Raw genomic sequence first — 18118 nt, forward strand, 5'->3', positions numbered from 1 at the left:
TTACTTCGCTTTTTTGCATATTTGCGTACTTGCGCGTGCAGGTTTTAGTAGCACCTTCAATATGGATCCTGTCTTGTATGTGCTTGTCGCTCGAAAATGAGCTCGGTATCTAGTTTCGCTCTCCGTATGAGTTTTTTGCGCTGTTGTCATGTTATAATAACAAGAATTTCTACACCTTCGTGAGCGGTCTTAACTTCCCTTGTGTAACTGAACTCGCTGGTCTCAGATCTAGTACCTCAAAAATGAACGTAATCACAAGCATCGCCCTCACGAAACGTCTGCTTTGCCGCCTCCCGTCGTGTGTACCAAAGACTTCTTACACTCGAATGTTGTCGCAGGCTAAAAACCTAGTTGATGATTCTAAGGCAAGTTCGTCGCCGCTTAGTTACAAAGATTACGTGCTTGAACCTGCGGGTGTTCCTCAGGATGAATTCAAGAAGCGTTTTCAGGCGTGCCGGTCCGTGGATGAAGTGTTGCATCTTGTTTTCTCTGGGGAGGAAGCCAAGCCAGCCAGGCCACAAGATCTTGTGGCGTCTGCCGAGGCGCTCGCCAGGATCCAGTACCGTATACTGGATAGCTTTCAGTGGGCTTACCGCGACAGCAGCATCTCTTTACGTATTCAGTCGTCTATCAACTCGGACACCGTCGACATGTTCACTGCTCTTCATCATCAGCGGTCCTTTTTCGACCTTCTGAACGAGATAGACAGAAACATGGAGAGTTTCACACCAGAAGAGGCGGTCAGTCTGCTTGACACTCTGCTCCGGCTTTGTGTGTCGAAAAACCACGACGTGCTTGTGAAGCTGCAGCAACGTTGCATTGCCGATTGCCAGGCGCTGGATTTAGCTGCACTGGCCAAGTTGTCTGAAGCATCCAACTTCTTAAAACGCAACGGGTTCTTCGTCTGCGCTCTAGTGTGTTCCCTCGTTCAGGACATATTTGATTCCATCCATTTCTCGGTTGATTCCTATAGAAAAGTGGCGGCAGTCTTATGTCATGTCGGATACTTCTTTAGCGACGAATACTTGGATTTCGTGCTGGAGAAGTCGACGTCTATGCTTTCTTCTTTTAGAGCTGACATTTCACCTTCCGACTCGCTCCTATTCCTGGAGGCTGGGGTGAGGTTCTCGTCGGGAGAGCAGCGAAGGTTGCAGCCTTTTGTCGACCACTGTCTACAAAGCAGTGCCAAGCTTTCGGTCACTGAGATTTCAAAACTGTTGCGACTTTGCAGGCTGGGTCACTTGCAGACAGCCGCACTTTTTGAAAAAGCGAAAGAATGTGCAATGCTGCGAAAGAGCGAGGGACTTTTGCGGACCACAGAGGTAGTGGGTTTAATAAGTATCTTCGACAGCGTTGGGTGGAATGATTACCTTCGAGAAGAATTCACTGGCCTCCTAGCCATCCACATGTCCGACGTGGACGTCCTTCTCATCAAACATCTGGCAAGCTCTCTATTCTTGCGAGAATGCAGGAGCCGAGAGTTGATGAACTTGTATGCGAAACGCTGGATGGAAAAGCTGCCTGATGTTTTTGGCTCAGTATCAGTGCTTGATGCACTCATTCAGCTTTACAACAAGACTTCGATCATACCAAAGTATGCAAGAGAAGGACTTGAGGTACAGTCATAATTCTGTGCCATTTCGATGAGTGTTTTGTCATGAGAAAATTGAAACTGACATTCATTTCATCACAGTCATGCAGAAAACATTTTTTCATCTATCTTAAACCTTCATATTTGAATAAAAAACCATTCTGCCTTTTAAGATTAACCAAGGTATTAGATTAACCAGAGGCTGCCACCAAACTAAGACATTCTTTGCTTTGCCAACTGAGCTTGAAAGAAGGGCAGAATGAGTTGTAATTGGTAGCAGTTTAAATTTATACCGACATTATTCCTGCTTCGGGTTGTTTGTGAAATCAGCCTTGCCCTGCCGTAAACTTCCAGCATGCTGTCTGCAGGGTAAACCTGAACCATTGCATTGCACTAACATTTGTCCTGGGTCTTATGTTGTTGTCTTAATGGCACCATGCGGGAAGCTGCCGAAAGTGTAAGCTCTGGTCTTTATTGCAACCACTATCGTAAAAAAAAAAAAAAATTCAAGTTTGTGTCAATGCATTAATGTTCTGACTGTCACTATGCATGTTTTCAAACAATAAAGCTCGAAAAGTTGCTATCAGGAAACTTTTAATATAGGCTAACTAATGTCGTCACTACATGGTTCAGTTGAAACTCTTCAAAACGTGACAGTGTTAAAACTGATACAGTGCAGGGTGGTATTGTTTCTACATTGCTATTTCCTTGAGGAGTAGTGGAAGTTTTTCTTTGGAATGTTCTGCAGGAATTTGGTCATAAAAGAGAAAAAGGCTATAATGCTGTGAATGCCATGCCATGAAAGCTGTAATGCACTCTTGTTTTTGAGGTGCACTTTTCTTTGTTTAAATCATGAACCTGAAACAACCTACTCTTCTTAACGTTAGTCATGAGAAATAATATCTATCTCGCACTAGTGGTGGTCGTTATTTTGTCTTAACCAGAGCAGCTCATCTGGCCTTCTTAAATTTTTCTTTGAACCTTAGCGGTATGACGCATCTTCTTTCTAATTCCTCCAAGCGCCGCCCAGATTTCTTGCTGATGTACTTTTGCCTTTTAATGGGCTTTAATATGCCATCCATATCTACCAACTCCCCAAAAAAATTACCCTGCCAAATAAGCGTGAACAGCAGGCTTACTTTGTATGTTTCACTGTTCCTCACATTATCCCTCAGTTCATTGTGGTAAATGTTTTGAGCAGTGAAAGAAGTAGACCATGTCTTGTTGTACAGCTCTAGTTTGACATTCTGCAGGCTTTCTGGTTTCATCTGCTTCCTAAGGTTGTAGCTTTCAAAGTATATCCTTAACCCTTTCAGGCGCTTTGTACACAATTGTGTAAGCGGCAAACTTAAAGCTTTTTCTGAGAAACAGGAGCATATAACAGTGATTTCATTATTTCTGTCAAATTGAGTACCCTTCTTGTTGCAAATAAGTTGCTTTTTTGCACTATATAGCGAGTGCAGTAAATAATATTTCAAATAAGAGTGAACTAGGTAGCACTTTTTCCCGCCGTTTTTCTGCAGAAAGATTTTGCCGTGAGGGAAAACATCGATTGTTTTTGCTTAATTTCGAGAGTAATGTGAATCTTCGAGACACAGAGCGATTGCACGATCCGTAGGGTGTCTACCTGACACCCTAGAACATTTCGATGTTATCATTTCTAACAAATCTGACACTTTGTACCGAATTCTCCACATCGTTGTAAAAACTTACTTGCTGGTCTTTTACGTTCGAAAACTAACAAATTCCCTTTCTTGAGGCCTGAATATACTACTTCGGTGAAAAAATAATTGACTTCAGTCAGAACAAAAAATGGCGCCTGAAAGGGTTAAGAACAAACAGGTGATAGGTCAGATTATGGCTGTAGGTTTTCTTGTGCCATACTGGAGGGCTTCAAAACAGACCATCCAACATTGCACGTGTTTACATAGAGCATAATTCAGTCTGCATTACTTCTTCATTCTGCCATTCTTCTCCTTAGAAAAGGCTGGTTGAAGAGCTCAAGCACGGCCAGCTTGCGCTGAACCCTGAGCGGGCACTGTCCTGCTGCAGTTTCCTCTTCAGGTTCGGAAACAGCAGCTCTATGAAGTGTGCACTGGACGTCATGGAGAACGTGAAGATGCAGCTCTCACCCCTCCAGTTCTTCCTGCTTTTTCAGTGCCACAAGTTCAACGATGACTTTTCCAATGTGAGTATATTCTAGAGCGGCTCATTTCTTTTGTCGTGCTGTATCCTACAGGCACGAATTTCATTGGCTGGACTCCTGCATGGCTCAACTGCTTAAACGGACTCCGAGAACAACTGCTTTCAATTTCTGGTCTTGGTAAAAATTTTTTGTTTGGTCCTTTGCGTCTATGCTGATGCTTATTCGGCAGCAAGAAATGCATTTATTGCTTAGAAAATTGAATTTAAATTTATTACTTCATTATTACCGATTTATTACTTCATGTTACGATCGCAGAACCAGTGTTTCTGGCATAAAATCATCGCTTGACATACCGCCACTGTCTTTTCGCCGTAAAATTTCCCAACTCTGCCTTTTCCACAAGTTATACTACAGTTTTCCTCAATTGCACTGCACACTTCTACTCCCTCCCAATAGAACATCTCGTCGTCTTTTTAACAGCCTGAGCCTACAGCGTTTACATGGTTCCACCAATGCCGTTCAAAAATCCTTCCTGCCATCCGCCATTGAACTGTGGAATGAGCTGCCTGAGGCAGTTGTAACTGAGCGCGATGCAAATAAATTCAAAACCCTGCTTTTATCTCATCCTTTTCATTAGCGCACTTACAGTGTAATGCCTGACAATTTTCAGTACCACCTCTGCACATGTTACATTCTTGAACCCTTGTCTGCTAATCAGTGTTCCCGTTTTCTTCCTGTATATATAGTGTGATGGCCACAGTGTACCTGTGATTGTTCCCTTTTTCATTTTTCAATGCTCTTTTAACAATTGTTTTGCCTTCTTCACTGTTAGCTAATAGTAAAAGAAACTGCTTTCTTTCTTATTGTCTCTCTTAGGTGTAGTCTGTGTGGACACGACCACTCAACTGTATGTAGCTAAAGCATGGCACCAACTGAGTCTGCTTAGTGATACTATTGTTATGTGTTTCCTTTATCCTGCAGTCATTCTGATGATGCCTCCCATCTCTTCTTGGCATTGCTAGCATACTGAGATGCATAGGATGCGAACATGCCCCGTGCAGTATGTCCAGCGATTTTGGTGCGCGGGTGTTCATGCTTTGTTGTGTTAGTGCAGTGTTTTTAGGGACATCCTCCAAGATGGAGTAATATGGGAGTAATTGCTCAGTAGCGTTCACTCAAGCACAGCCATGCGGTGACAAAGGAAGGCCGTACAGCTTCCACGGAGACTCCATAGCTAAAGAAAATTTCTTCCTGGTCCGGGGTTCGAACCTGGGACCACCACTTGTCAGGGGTGTTCGGTCAGATTCACATCTTCGTTTTTGCATCCTGTTTTTCTCTAGTGCAAGAAAAGCAGCTATAATGGCATTTTACTTTTAGTCATGGCATTTAACTTTTATATTCGCGCAGTAAACAACACTCATCAGTGGGGCCATAATTTAGAAGCAGAAGCTAACAAGAAAAACACATAAAAATAAATTGAGGACAGTGCAGTGAGGTATGGAAAAAAAAAAGTAGTAGGAGTAATATTGAGAAGCTGGAAGAGAGAAGCATGGGTTGGAGAAGAAACTCTGGATAATGTTATTTTTAAGCAGAGAAGAGGAAATGTGCAGTGTGTGCCAAAAGTAACCTGGCACAGGTGGTTTGTTAATTAGCCGCGTAACGAAGCACTCATGGCAGCCCTTAAGCCCTGATTCTGTGTACAGAAAGGTGAGACCTTGTCCTTACATTATGGCACCGTTCGGTCTTTAAAGCTGCTGTAAATACTCCTTTATACGTTTGAGAAGCAAGAACCTGTTGCTCGGTTACTTTTGGCAAAGACTACCTGGACAGTGCTTGTAGTGAGGTGAATTGATAATCGCTGGCCTGCTAGGCTAGTGGAGTGTGTACGAAACAATGGGAAATTCAGCTGAGGTAGCAGTGTCAAGCAGAGAGAGGAAATTGGGATGTATACCAGGATAGGGTGGCCAAGGCAAGTGTAGGATAAGGCTCATTGGATATCACTGAGAAAAGCCTTTGTCCTGTAGTAGATATACTAGTTAATGGGGACTGCAGTCCATCTCGGGTTCAGTTTGACGGCAACTGTGTTTTACTAGGAAAAAAAATCTCATGACTTTTCATACAGTAATAACGCGGAAACATTGTCAAAAGCTTTCAAACATAAATATCTTGGTATTTTATTTACTGCAAATTTATCCTGGCATGACCATATAGATTACATTACAAGCAAGGCTTCCAGAGTGCTGGGTTTTCTTCGCAGAAATGCGAAGAATTTACCGCCTAATGCGAAAGAGCTCCTGTATAAAACTAACATTAGACCAGTACTTGAATATGCTTGTTGTGTCTGGGACCTTTGGCTGCTGGTAGATATTCACAAGATTGAAAGGATCCAGTACTTGGCCGTGCGATTTGTTAATGCCAACTACTCCAGAAATTTTAGCGTCTCCGCTGCAAAGAATGACCTTGGATGGGAATCACTCCAGCAGCGAAGGAAACTTCTTAGACTAAAATTTCTCCACAGTGTCTTTCACAATAAGACTGGTATTAACAGGGAGCATTATTTGCGACATCCCGATTATGTCTCACCGCGTCTTGATCATGCCTTTAAAATTAAAGAGATCAGGTGTAAAACGAACTTCTTCAAGATGTCCTTCTTCCCCCAAACAATTCGAGAATGGAATAAACTCCCACATGATATTGCTACCATTACCTCCACTGATGTTTTTTTTTTCCTCACTGCGAAATATGCATTGTAATTAAGCCCTTGTTTTTTCAATGAATGTAAAAGTGTTACCTGTCTGCTTGTTTGATTGTACATTCAGTTGCTTGCCTGTCTTCTTTTTATCTGCATTTCCTGCTTTTTCGACTGTGTTTGAGTCGTCTTCCCCCCCACTGTAATGCCTCACGGCGCTGTGGGTACTGTAATAAATAAATAAATAAATAAACTGATGTCCCATCAGGCTCACTTACTTTTAACAATGCCTATCTGCAGGAGCACCACCTTCCTTATGCATGGTACGACTGCATCCTCCAGAGGCGCCAAGAGATTCCCGACCTTCGCGTCGCCTCCTTTCTGATGGCAACATTCTTCCCACCCAGCAGCGGACGGCAGTGGCGCTGTTCACGCGACGATGCCCAGGTCTGGGCTGACATCCTCGAAGAGAGCACGCCTCTCTCAAGTAATTCCACTTTCCGGCAAGCACTGAAGTGTATACTGGGCCACCAGCTCTATGTCCCTGCTACCCTCGAAGTTTTTTGTGAGTCTGCCCTGCGGAAAAGCCTCAAGGTGGAGCTTGCAATGACGCTCATGGACGCCTGTGCCAAGGTTTGTTTATCCGACGGGAAGTTTGTCTGCGTCAGTTGAAGCTAGATGCTTCACTCTTAAAAATTGCAAAGAGCAATGTAGAAACAGAATGTGACACTTCAACTTGAATGAAATCTAACGTTCGACAAAAACTCGTCTGGTCGGGTTGAAGATTCGTGAATTCAATTAAAGGAACGCCGACCAAAAGGTTGTTGTTTAATATGAAGACGCAGGTAATTGAGAATAAACTGTGTCCGGCGAGTGCATTTGAGGTGCGATTTTGCACAAGTTGTTTCTTTTTTTAGAATTGTTAGCCGGCAGTTTTCATAGACTTTGACGGAAAGAAGCCTAGACTCTGACGGAAAGTAGCCGGCAGAGCTTATTGCACGGCCACACGGCATGAATAACCGGACGCGGAGTTGTTATCTCCTCGTTTCAGGGTAGTGTCTCAACTTTGAGATAGCAAACTTTTCGACAGAGTTTCCTCGGAAAGGTCATGTAAGGATGAGCTGGGCAAAATGAAGACGTTTCGGCTTCTGTATGGAAGCCGAAACGTCTTCGTTTTCATATTAAACAACAACCTTTTGGTCGGCATTCCTTCCATTGAATTCATGAATCTTCAACTTGAATACTGTATACATTTCCTTTCATTATATCGTAACAGATGGGCAGCAGCCATTATCTGCTATTTAGGCATATTAGTTAGTTACAGTTAATAGCCTGCTGTGTAGTCTTTTAGGTAGATGTTGCATGATAGCAAATACCAAACAATGTGGCTTTCAAGAAGAATCACTGAGTATTTCAATCTTGATTCATTGCTGAAAAAGAAACAAGCACATCGTGAGAGCTTGTTTCATAATCGGCATGTTCTCTGTTTACCAAATAGTGTTCCATCAACCTCAAGGCAATTACAGCATTGCTGTGTCACGGTAAAAAAAATTTTGTTGGGAATAGTGGGGTGTACTTGTTTACTTGTACGTAAACATTGCTGTCACCCATGGGTGGAGAATTCTTTTGAACATCATGCTCATCCTCCCTGTTTCGAAAGCGTCATTGAGAAAGGAAATGTCATTCATTAGATGGTGCTGGTCGGATGATGTGTAAACTAATAGAGACCTTTCAACCGTTTTACAGTAAGTTTAATTATGTAATGTTGTATTGAGCAGTACTAAATTTTACAAAAGTAGCTGATAATTATAGCTGTTGTTGTTGGGTGCATATCTTCATTAAATTATACCTGCCCATGTGTAGGATGCTTGTGAAATGTTTAAAGATACAAAACCAAAAGTCAGAATAAATATACACTGTATACTAATTGCTGGAGTGGTCCTCAGGCAATGTTCTTGGCATTGATCTACTATTAATACGTCTATTGGCAACTGAAAGTAGAAGCAAGTGGCTTCAGGTGATCATTTCACTTCATATGGTGAAAGTTGGCGGTACGCAGTGGTATGTGTTAGGTATTTAACGTCTCAAAGCTCCACATGAACTATGCCGTACAGGGTACTTAAGGGCTACGGTATAATTTCGACCACCTGAGGTTCTTTACCGAGCACTGACAGTGCACAGTACATGGCGTTCTTGCATTTTGCCTCCGTCTAAATGCAGCCACCACAGCCGGTATTCGATCCCGCATCCTTGAGCTCAGCAACCAAATTTGTATGGTTATAAACCGTAAACCACATCCAATAAGCCACCAGAGTGGGTTTAGTGTGAAAGAAATGATGTTATTTCAGTATGTAGCAGGAAGTTTTGTGGAAAGCAAAGCCTGAGGTGAACAAAGCAAAGCTAAGCAGCTACTGTTTTCCTACTTGGCGCTTCTTTTTTCTAATGTCTGACAAGCTGCCATTCATTTGTTGCTGCTATTGGCATAAGTGGTCAAATTGGGTTTATAGGAATTGCAGGACCACCTTGTAACACAGGGACTGTGTGGACTGCAATTTGATTAGTGCCAAAATGTCCCTTGTTGAATTTCACTTCTCTGCCAAGCAAGCATGAGCATTGAGCAGTGCCTTGCTTTGTCAGAATGTGCTTTAATATCCGGAAAAGTACTGTGCAGTTCTTTTCTTGAAGCACAAAGCATACAAATTCGGAACCAGAAGTTTAGAGTGCAGTGATCAAAAATACCACTTTTGGTGGCATGGTCATGTACAGTGCATTGATCAGTTATATGAAGGAGCACAGTTGCCAGTGGTTTTCGCATAAGACACTTGTTGTTTACCCATACTTGTGCAGTGTCTTTTATGAATGGTATTGTTAGATCTGAATCTGTGGGCACTTTGTTGTAGAGTCACCAATTTTATACATTTTAATTTACTTGCCTTGACTAGTTTGACGTGAAAATTGCGCCATGTGTACAATGTTCATTGGGCATTTTCAGGATGTTCTAGTTGGTAGCAGCAGGGTACCTCAGTGCTTTTTACAAAGAAAAAAAGAAGGATGTCAAAACACTGGCAGCACTATGACAGGAATATGGTGGCATTGAAGGATTTTTGATTCTGCGCATGTTTGTGTGTATCTAATTTTATTACTTTACCACATATTACCAAGCACAAATTACTCCACATGGTTTGTTCTCAATATGCTTCCTCCTGGTTTGATACCCAAGGGTATTGTACTTGTGGGCTAATTTTATTACTTTACCACATATATTACCAAGCACAAATTACTCCACATGGTTTGTTCTTGATGTTTCCTCCTTGTTTGATACCCAAGGGTATTGTACTTGTGCGCTAATTTTATTATTTTACCACATATTACGAAGCACAAATTACTCCACATGGTTTGTTCTCAATATGCTTTCTTCTTATTTGATACCCAAGGGTATTGTACTTGTGTGCTAATTTTATTACTCTACCACATATTACCAAGCACAAATTACTCCACATGGTTTGTTCTCAATATGCTTCGGTTTGGCTTAAGGGGTTTAACGTCCCAAAGCGACTAAGGCTATGAGAGACGCCGTAGTGGAGGGCTCCGGAAATTTCGACCACCTGGGGTTCTTTAATGTGCACTGACATCGCACAGTACACGGGCCTCTAGAATTTCTCCTCCAAAGAAATTCAACCGCCGCGGCCGGGATCGAATGCGCGTCTTTCGGGCCAGCAGCCGAGCACCATAACCACTGAGCCACCGCGGCGGCTCCTCAGTATGCTTCCTCCTTGTTTGATACCCAAGGGTATTGTACTTGCGTGCTAATTTTATTACTTTACCACATATTATTGAGCACAAATTACTCCACATGGTTTGTTCTTGATGTTTCTTCCTTGTTTGATACCCAAGGGTGTGCCAGATTGTGATTGTGCTCCTCACCCCTTCCCTCTTTCCCCTTTACATCCCCGCTTCCCTTGGTCCCAGTGCAGGGTGGCCAACCAGCACACCTTTCTGGTTAACCTGTCTGCCTCACCTTGTATACTCTTTTCTTTCTCCTTTTTGTTTCACTGAATGGTTTTGAAGTGACATCAGGTAGTTCAGACAAAACGCTCTTCAGCGAACATGGTAGTGGACTTAAGGGGGGACGAGGGTCTTATAACTAACTTTTTTATTTATGGCTAGAATCTCATGAAATTTTGCACACTGATGTATTTTTCTCTTCTGATTCCAAATATGTAATCATAATTGAGCTGGTGGTCTTTAATCTTACAAAGTCTACAATGTAATTAGGTAATTTCTTACGCAGCTTTAATGAACTTTCTCATTGCATTTTGTTGCTTTTAGTTACATGCATTGATAGCCAGAGAGTTCCCATACCCGATGACATTCTTCGTTTTTCTCTAAAGGCAAGTCGTCCTGATATACTATGTCGAGAGTAAAAGGTCGCAGTATTTCACTCAGCAACTGGTTAAGCTAATTGTAAATTGCTAGCTATACGTGGCCTAAACAAAGAAAGTAAGAATGTCATCGGTTATGGGAACCTTCTGGCTATCAATGCATGTAACTAAAAGCAACAAAATGCAATGAGAAAGTTCATTAAAGCTGCATAAGAAATTACTTAATTACACTATAGAATTTAAGATAACTTTTGATCTAAGACCACAAGCTCAATTATGACTACATTTTTGAAATCAGAAGAGAAACACACATATGTGTGCAAAATTTCATCAGATTCTAGCCACAAATAAAAAGGTTAGTTTTAAGACCCTCGTCCCCTCTTAACCGCATATAAGCATTATGACCACTACAGTGCTGTAACACATGAGTATTTTAAGCTCATCAGTTTAGCAATAGCTGTAACGCATAAGTGTATGCAGGAAAGCACATGAGGTCTTGTGTGTATAAGCTACAGTACAAGGTTTCTTGTCTCTTTCAATTGAAGGTGAACTACAAGCCGCAGTGCTCTGAAGAACTCGGGAGCCTGTATGCCACTCACCTCGTGGAAATGGCAGAAAGGGACGAGCTGCCTGTCATAGACATCCTCCATTTTTCACATAGCCTCCTGCACCTGGACTGCTTCACCGAGCCACTAGTCCGCAAGATCTTCAGTGTTGGTTTCTTACAAAAGCTGGACTTCTTCATGGAAGGTGCGTTTGTAAGCACTGTTCACAGCATTTTTCACTGCCAGCTCTAGAAAGCGTAGAAACTTGCCCAAGTGCAATGCTGAAAGCAAATACAAACTGCAAAGAAGTTGTTTCTGAAAGTAACAAGGTTATATCAGGAGGTTCAAGTCCTTGTTTAATGCATATTTCTGTGTGTGTGCGCGCGTGCGTGTGTGTGTGTGTGTGTGTGTGTGTGTGTGCGCGCGTGCGTGTGTGTGTGTGTGTGTGTGTGTGTGTGTGTGTATATATATATATATATATATATATATATATATATATATATATATATATATATATATATATATATGAGAGAAGCCAACAGCCACAGAAACCAAGGAGCACAGGGGATTTTTTTTTTAATTTTTTTTTGTGGGGTTGATCAAGTAAGAATATTACTGAATATGTTGTCGCTTAAAGCTAATTGATTAGAAAAGCAGAAGATATATATATATATATATATATCTTCTGCTATATATATATATATATATATATATATATATATATATATATATATATATATATATATTGCTACTTATTTGGCATGCTTTACTTGTACTTGCACCAGTACAATTTTTTTATTCATTTAATGTATACTGTGTAGCCTTGGGTTCAGGCAAAGGAGGATTTGAAATAAATTAGAAAAATAATAATAAACTAAAGAACCTAAATTATAAACCTGTGGTACTGCAGTCATGATTCTAAGTGTGTCAAAATTTAGTTCGCCAATTGCAGTGTACTGCAATTTGAACCTGTCTTGCAGAACCTTATCGAAGGTTTAGTAAAATCCAAAAGATTACATGAATTTGTCTGTTATTGTTCAGAAATAACAGTTATTTCTTCAATTATTGTGGAATATTCTTTTAGTAAGGCGTCCTGAAACGTTGTTGGAGCATTATTTTATTTCGCAGAAGTTTTCCACAGTGCGCTCTTTGAGTCTCCAGTATTGTGACATTCAAGAAGTTGTGCAATAATTTTGCTCTAGTACTTGATCTCCCTTCTTAAAATGCAGCAAAGCTCGGGCCATCTTACATTGACCTGGCAGTTGCCTCAAGAAGAGCAGGGTAAAAAAACTGGCACAAGAGGTGTGGCCATAAGGCTGACATATGTCATACATCGCTTGAGATATTTCGGATCCAGCTGTATATTAGCAATGCCAGCATGTATGAAATTCTTATCTAGTAATCTATTCTGTGTCATGACCTTGTAAGTTCGTAGATTTAACGCAGAGGAACTGTCTTGTAAATACTAAACACTGTTTATTGGATTTGAGAGGGTGCTTCCTATATAAGAAAAATTCAGGGGGCACTTTGGCTTTCTAAAGTTGTGCAAGGCGTTTCCTGGTGCACTGTTTTTTTTCATATTTTATTTTTTTCAATTTTTGTTTCTTTTCTTATTTTTGTTTAGTTTCTTATTTTTATTTCTTATTTTATTTTATTTATCAAACCCATGCATTCACTAGATGCGCCTTTATTCATGCCCAAACCCTGAGCCTTCGTGGTTGAGTGGTAGTGTCTCCACTTCAAATGCCAAAGGCCCTGGTTTGATTCCCAGCCTCAACAGAGTTTTTTTTTATTGCAAAAGCAATACTACGCCAGGTTTCGAGCCTTCAGTGTAGCGTGGTCCGGTAGTTACGCTTTACACCATGTCACTACTGACGTCATACCAGCGCGAGAGCTGGGCTACCAAGTTGGCTCTTCAGCGTAGCGTGGCTCGTAGCCACACCGGGCGTTTCGCGCTTCTCCCACTAGGTGCGCTGTGGTCTAACAGGTGGTGTGACGTCCTAAGTGGGGCGAAAGATGGGCTACCAAGTCGGCTCTTCAGTGTAGCATGGCTCATAGCCACGCCGGGCATTTCACGCTTCTCCCACTAGGTGCGCTGTGGTCTAACAGGTGGTGTGACGTCATAAGCGAGGCGAAAGATGGGCTATCAACTCGCCTCTGCAGCGTAGCATGGCTCGTAGCCACGCCGGGCTTTTTGCGCTTCTCCCACTATGTGTGCTGTGGTCTAACAGGTGGTATGACGTCATAAGCGAGGCGAAAGATGGGCTATCAACTCGCCTCTCCAGCGTAGCGTGGCTCGTAGCCACACCGGGCGTTTCGCGCTTCTCCCACTAGGTGTGCTGTGGTCTAACAGGTGGTGTGACGTCCTAAGTGAGGTGAAAGATGGGCTACCAAGTCGGCTCTTCAGCGTAGCATGGCTCGTAGCCACACCGGGCGTTTCGTGCTTATCCCACTAGGTGTGCTGTGGTCTAACAGGTGGTGTGACATCCTAAGTGAGGCGAAAGATGGGCTACCAAGTCGGTTCTTCAGCGTAGCATGGCTCGTAGCCACACCGGGCGTTTCGCGCTTCTCCCACTAGGTGTGCTGTGGTCTAACAGGTGGTGTGACGTCCTAAGTGAGGTGAAAGATGGGCTATCAACTCGTCTCTTCAGCGTAGCATGGCTCGTAGCCACACCGGGCGTTTCGCGCTTCTCCCACTAGGTGTGCTGTGGTCTAACAGGTGGTGTGACGTCCTAAGTGAGGTGAAAGATGGGCTACCAAGTCGGCTCTTCAGCGTAGCATGGCTCGTATCCACACCGGGCGTTTCATGCTTATCCCACTAGGTGTGCTGTGGTCTAACAGGTGGTGTGACGTCATAAGCGAGGCGAAAGATGGGCTATCAACTCGTCTCTTCAGCGTAGCATGGCTCGTAGCCACACCGGGCTTTTCGCGCTTCTCCCACTAGGTGTGCTGTGGTCTAATAGGTGGTGTGACGTCATAAGCGAGGCGAAAGATGGGCTATCAACTCGTCTCTTCAGCGTAGCATGGCTCGTAACCACACCGGGCGTTTCGCGCTTCTCCCACTAGGTGTGCTGTGGTCTAACAGGTGGTGTGACATCCTAAGTGAGGCGAAAGATGGGCTATCAAGTCGGTTCTTCAGCGTAGCATGGCTCGTAGCCACGCCGGGCTTTTCGCGCTTCTCCCACTATGTGTGCTGTGGTTTAACAGGTGGTGTGACGTCATAAGCGAGGCGAAAGATGGGCTATCAACTCGCCTCTTCAGCGTAGCGTGGCTCGTAGCCACACCGGGCGTTTCGCGCTTCTCCCACTAGGTGTGCTGTGGTCTAACAGGTGGTGTGACGTCCTAAGTGAGGTGAAAGATGGGCTACCAAGTCGGCTCTTCAGCGTAGCGTGGCTCGTAGCCACGCCGGGCTTTTCGCGCTTCTCCCACTATGTGTGCTGTGGTTTAACAGGTGGTGTGACGTCATAAGCGAGGCGAAAGATGGGCTATCAACTCGCCTCTTCAGCGTAGCGTGGCTCGTAGCCACACCGGGCGTTTCGTGCTTATCCCACTAGGTGTGCTGTGGTCTAACAGGTGGTGTGACATCCTAAGTGAGGCGAAAGATGGGCTACCAAGTCGGTTCTTCAGCGTAGCATGGCTCGTAGCCACACCGGGCTTTTCGCGCTTCTCCCACTAGTTGTGCTGTGGTCTAACAGGTGGTGTGACGTCATAAGCGAGGCGAAAGATGGGCTATCAACTCGCCTCTTCAGCGTAGCGTGGCTCGTAGCCACACCGGGCATTTCGCACTTCTCCCACTAGGTGCGCTGTGGTCTAACAGGTGGTGTGACGTCATAAGCGAGGAGAAAGATAGGCTACCCAACCCAATTCGTCCTGCAGGCAGTAGACGCGGCGCACTGTGTTCCTTCTTCAGACACGACGCGCCGTGTTCCTTCCGTTAGAGGCGCTGCGCTCGCTTTCGCAACCTACCAGGCTTAACCAAAACTAAGCCCCCCCAATTTTTTAAGTAGTGACGCCGAAACACGGACACGCTAACATTCCTTGGTCACGAAATTATGAGGCATTAAAGGCTTTCGCCTTAACATACTAAGCCATAGTGCCTGTAAAGACAGTTGACACGTTTGAAAACAGGAATGGTCAAGTGCCTGTAAAGACAGTTGACACGTTTGAAAACAGGAATGGTCATGGTTTCCACGACGCGAGGCTTTCGTGCACTTGTGCATCTTGAACTAAAAGGTTATCGAGCATAAAACACATGAGCATATTAACTATAATGCTATGCTTTTTATATTGTCCTTTATTGTATTTCTATTTTGTTGTCTTTGGAAAGGCAGCCAATTGAAGTGACTGCACTGTTCATACTCAAAGATTCATCCATAGCAGCAAACCTGATCCCAAGCAGTTATATTGTAATGCATCCAATGCATGTTCACTGATTTTATACGAATGAGAATTTTCTCATTGCCTGGTGCACTTTGTATGCATGGTTAGTTTCACCCGCCTGATGTCTTGTGCTAGAGCAGTGCTTGTCGTATTTCAAGCTTAAGCCATTCTTGCCTTTGACGTGCTCCTCGTTCCTGTTCCCATTCATTGCAGCCTCCCCGGAGCTGAAGGAAAAGGTTGACAGAATGTTGTTTGAGTGCAACCGGTGTGTTGTGCTGCAGTGCCCCGAGCTTGACATTCCTTGGATGTGGTCTGCACCTCCTCCTTCGCTGACCGAGAGCGACTCTGGTAAGTGATGCCTTCAGCCCTTGCATTTTAACCCAATAGCATTAACGGCCGCCTTCAGCAGAAAACCTGGTGTCTGCTGCAGCGTGAGCGAAAAATTTCGCCCCCAACACTGCCTCAGTGTTCAACTTAAGAGCTTCAGCTACGGGAGCTTCTAGTGGTTACATCGGTGTGCTCAGAAAACGTGGGGAAGACTAAATTTTCTTTCCAGAAACATCCCTTCTAAGACACAAGCAGCGCCATCTACTTCATGGATTTTGCACTACTATTGTGATTTACAGCCAGCTTCGCTGTATCCGGTATATTTCATTGTTAAATCAGTTAATAAATTTATAAACGTGTGCTGCATCACAACACAACTAATCCGGAACCTCCTGTGGCAAACGGTTTGGCTGTAATGGCCGTCTGAAGGTCCTCAGAGTGCACGGTTTGGGGGCAGAAAGGTCGTCGGTGTGAATCCTGCACATAATTTGGGCTTCATCTCAATTAGTAATTTTGTTTTCAGGAACATGCCAAGTCATTTGACACCGCTTCAAACATTCTGCATCAAGCGGGTGGCCCCAAATTTTATGCAGATGGTGGTCCTGGGGGGTCCCACATCGATGGCTGCTATCCTGGTGCATACCGTATAAACGCGTGTAAGGGCCGCACCTTTTTTTTCCAGATTCGAGGGCCAATTTCTGGGGTGCGGCCCATACACGCGATTCGCAAAAAAAATTTTTTTTTTAAGTAAAAACACCAATCAGGGAATGAACGGCATTTATTCTGCGTCCAATCGTCACTCGCCGAGTATTTCGACTCTGAGCTGGTGCTGTGCTCTGGTGCACGCTCATCCCAAAAGAAGCCACGCAGCATGTCCGCTGTCAACGTGTAGCCGTTGTTCCGCACTTCCATCACATAGCAGAGCAGCTCTTCTTCCAGTTTGCGAAACTGTCATGGCTTGCCTCGAAAAACGCACTTTTTGCAGCTTGTGTTTCTCACTGCATCCTTTTGGTTGCACCATCACCGGACGCACTCCTCGGCCGCGTCAAATTTCCTGCCCGCCGCACGCTTGCGTGTTCGAGGGCTAACTCCCAGCCATTTAGCTGTTAAGGCGCTTGCCCATTGTGCTAAAACTGCAAAGCTCGGCGGCAGCACGCGAAAGCTACAACCACCACAACAACGGCGAGCACGCTAACGTGCCACCAAAACGGCAAAAGGATGGAAGTGATGGATGGATGATAATGGCTTTACCCTTTGTACCGGGCGGTAGCTTTCGCCACGTAGCCTATACTTCCCCCATTGTTAATTTATTTTTATTTTCCCTTTCTTTCCCTTTAGCTCTTACAATGTCTAGTCTGTCTATCCCTTTCCCCTCCAAATTCACCCGTCCCTTGATTTCCGCCACCAATCCTCCAACCTCCCCTTCGTCAATGTCACGCTTTTCCCATCCACTCGCCCGTCCTCCCCAGTAAATCCCAGCGCTGTCTCTATGGCCGTTGCTGCCCCCTCTGGGAGGGCTGGGCGGAGTTCTGCGCACCTCAGAACCAAGTGCTCTATGGTCTCCGTTTGCGTTTTACAAGCAGAGCACAAATTATCCACTTCTTCAAATTTGGACCTATACGTTTTTGTTCTCAGAGTCCCTGTCCTAGCCTCACAAAGCAGTGAACTGCCCCGCGAGTTATCGAATAATCGCTCTTTTTTGATGTCCTGTTTTTGTGTCCTATATATGCCTAGCGCCGATTTTTCCTGCATTCTTTCTTTCCACATCTTTCTTTCCGTCTCCTTTACCTCCGCTTTCACGTTAGTATTTTGTTGCGTCCCATCCCTCACCCGTAAATACTTCGTTCTTAGCTTTCGGGTTCTATTAGTCCATTTTGTGTTAATACTTTTCATGTACGATACTTGTACACCTTTTTTGCCCACCTTGTTTCCTCCATTTGGGTTAGTCTCTGATCATATTTCAGTTTGCTGATTGCCTCCCGAACTTTGAACGACGCCCAACCCATATCTCCCTGGACTCCCTCATTCGGAGTGTTCCCATGGGCTCCCAAGGCTGGC

At 44.0% G+C, this 18118-nt stretch overlaps 1 protein-coding gene across 1 annotated transcript in view; it reads left to right on the top strand.

Annotated features, from left to right (window-relative positions):
- The first annotated feature begins 66 nt into the window (after window positions 1-66).
- Window positions 67-18118, top strand: part of LOC149359852 (uncharacterized) — a 28286-nt gene continuing 10234 nt past the window's right edge. The window contains exons 1-5 of the mRNA XM_089571960.1: window positions 67-1616; window positions 3573-3779; window positions 6727-7059; window positions 11354-11558; window positions 15947-16081. Coding sequence (XP_089428086.1) covers window positions 243-1616; window positions 3573-3779; window positions 6727-7059; window positions 11354-11558; window positions 15947-16081 — 2254 coding nt within the window. The 5' untranslated portion in view covers window positions 67-242. The remainder of the gene's footprint in view (window positions 1617-3572; window positions 3780-6726; window positions 7060-11353; window positions 11559-15946; window positions 16082-18118) is intronic.

The sequence above is a fragment of the Amblyomma mixtum genome, chromosome 2, assembly GCF_055824585.1.
Source record: "Amblyomma mixtum isolate Tamu chromosome 2, ASM5582458v1, whole genome shotgun sequence".
NCBI classification, from domain to species: domain Eukaryota; kingdom Metazoa; phylum Arthropoda; class Arachnida; order Ixodida; family Ixodidae; genus Amblyomma; species Amblyomma mixtum.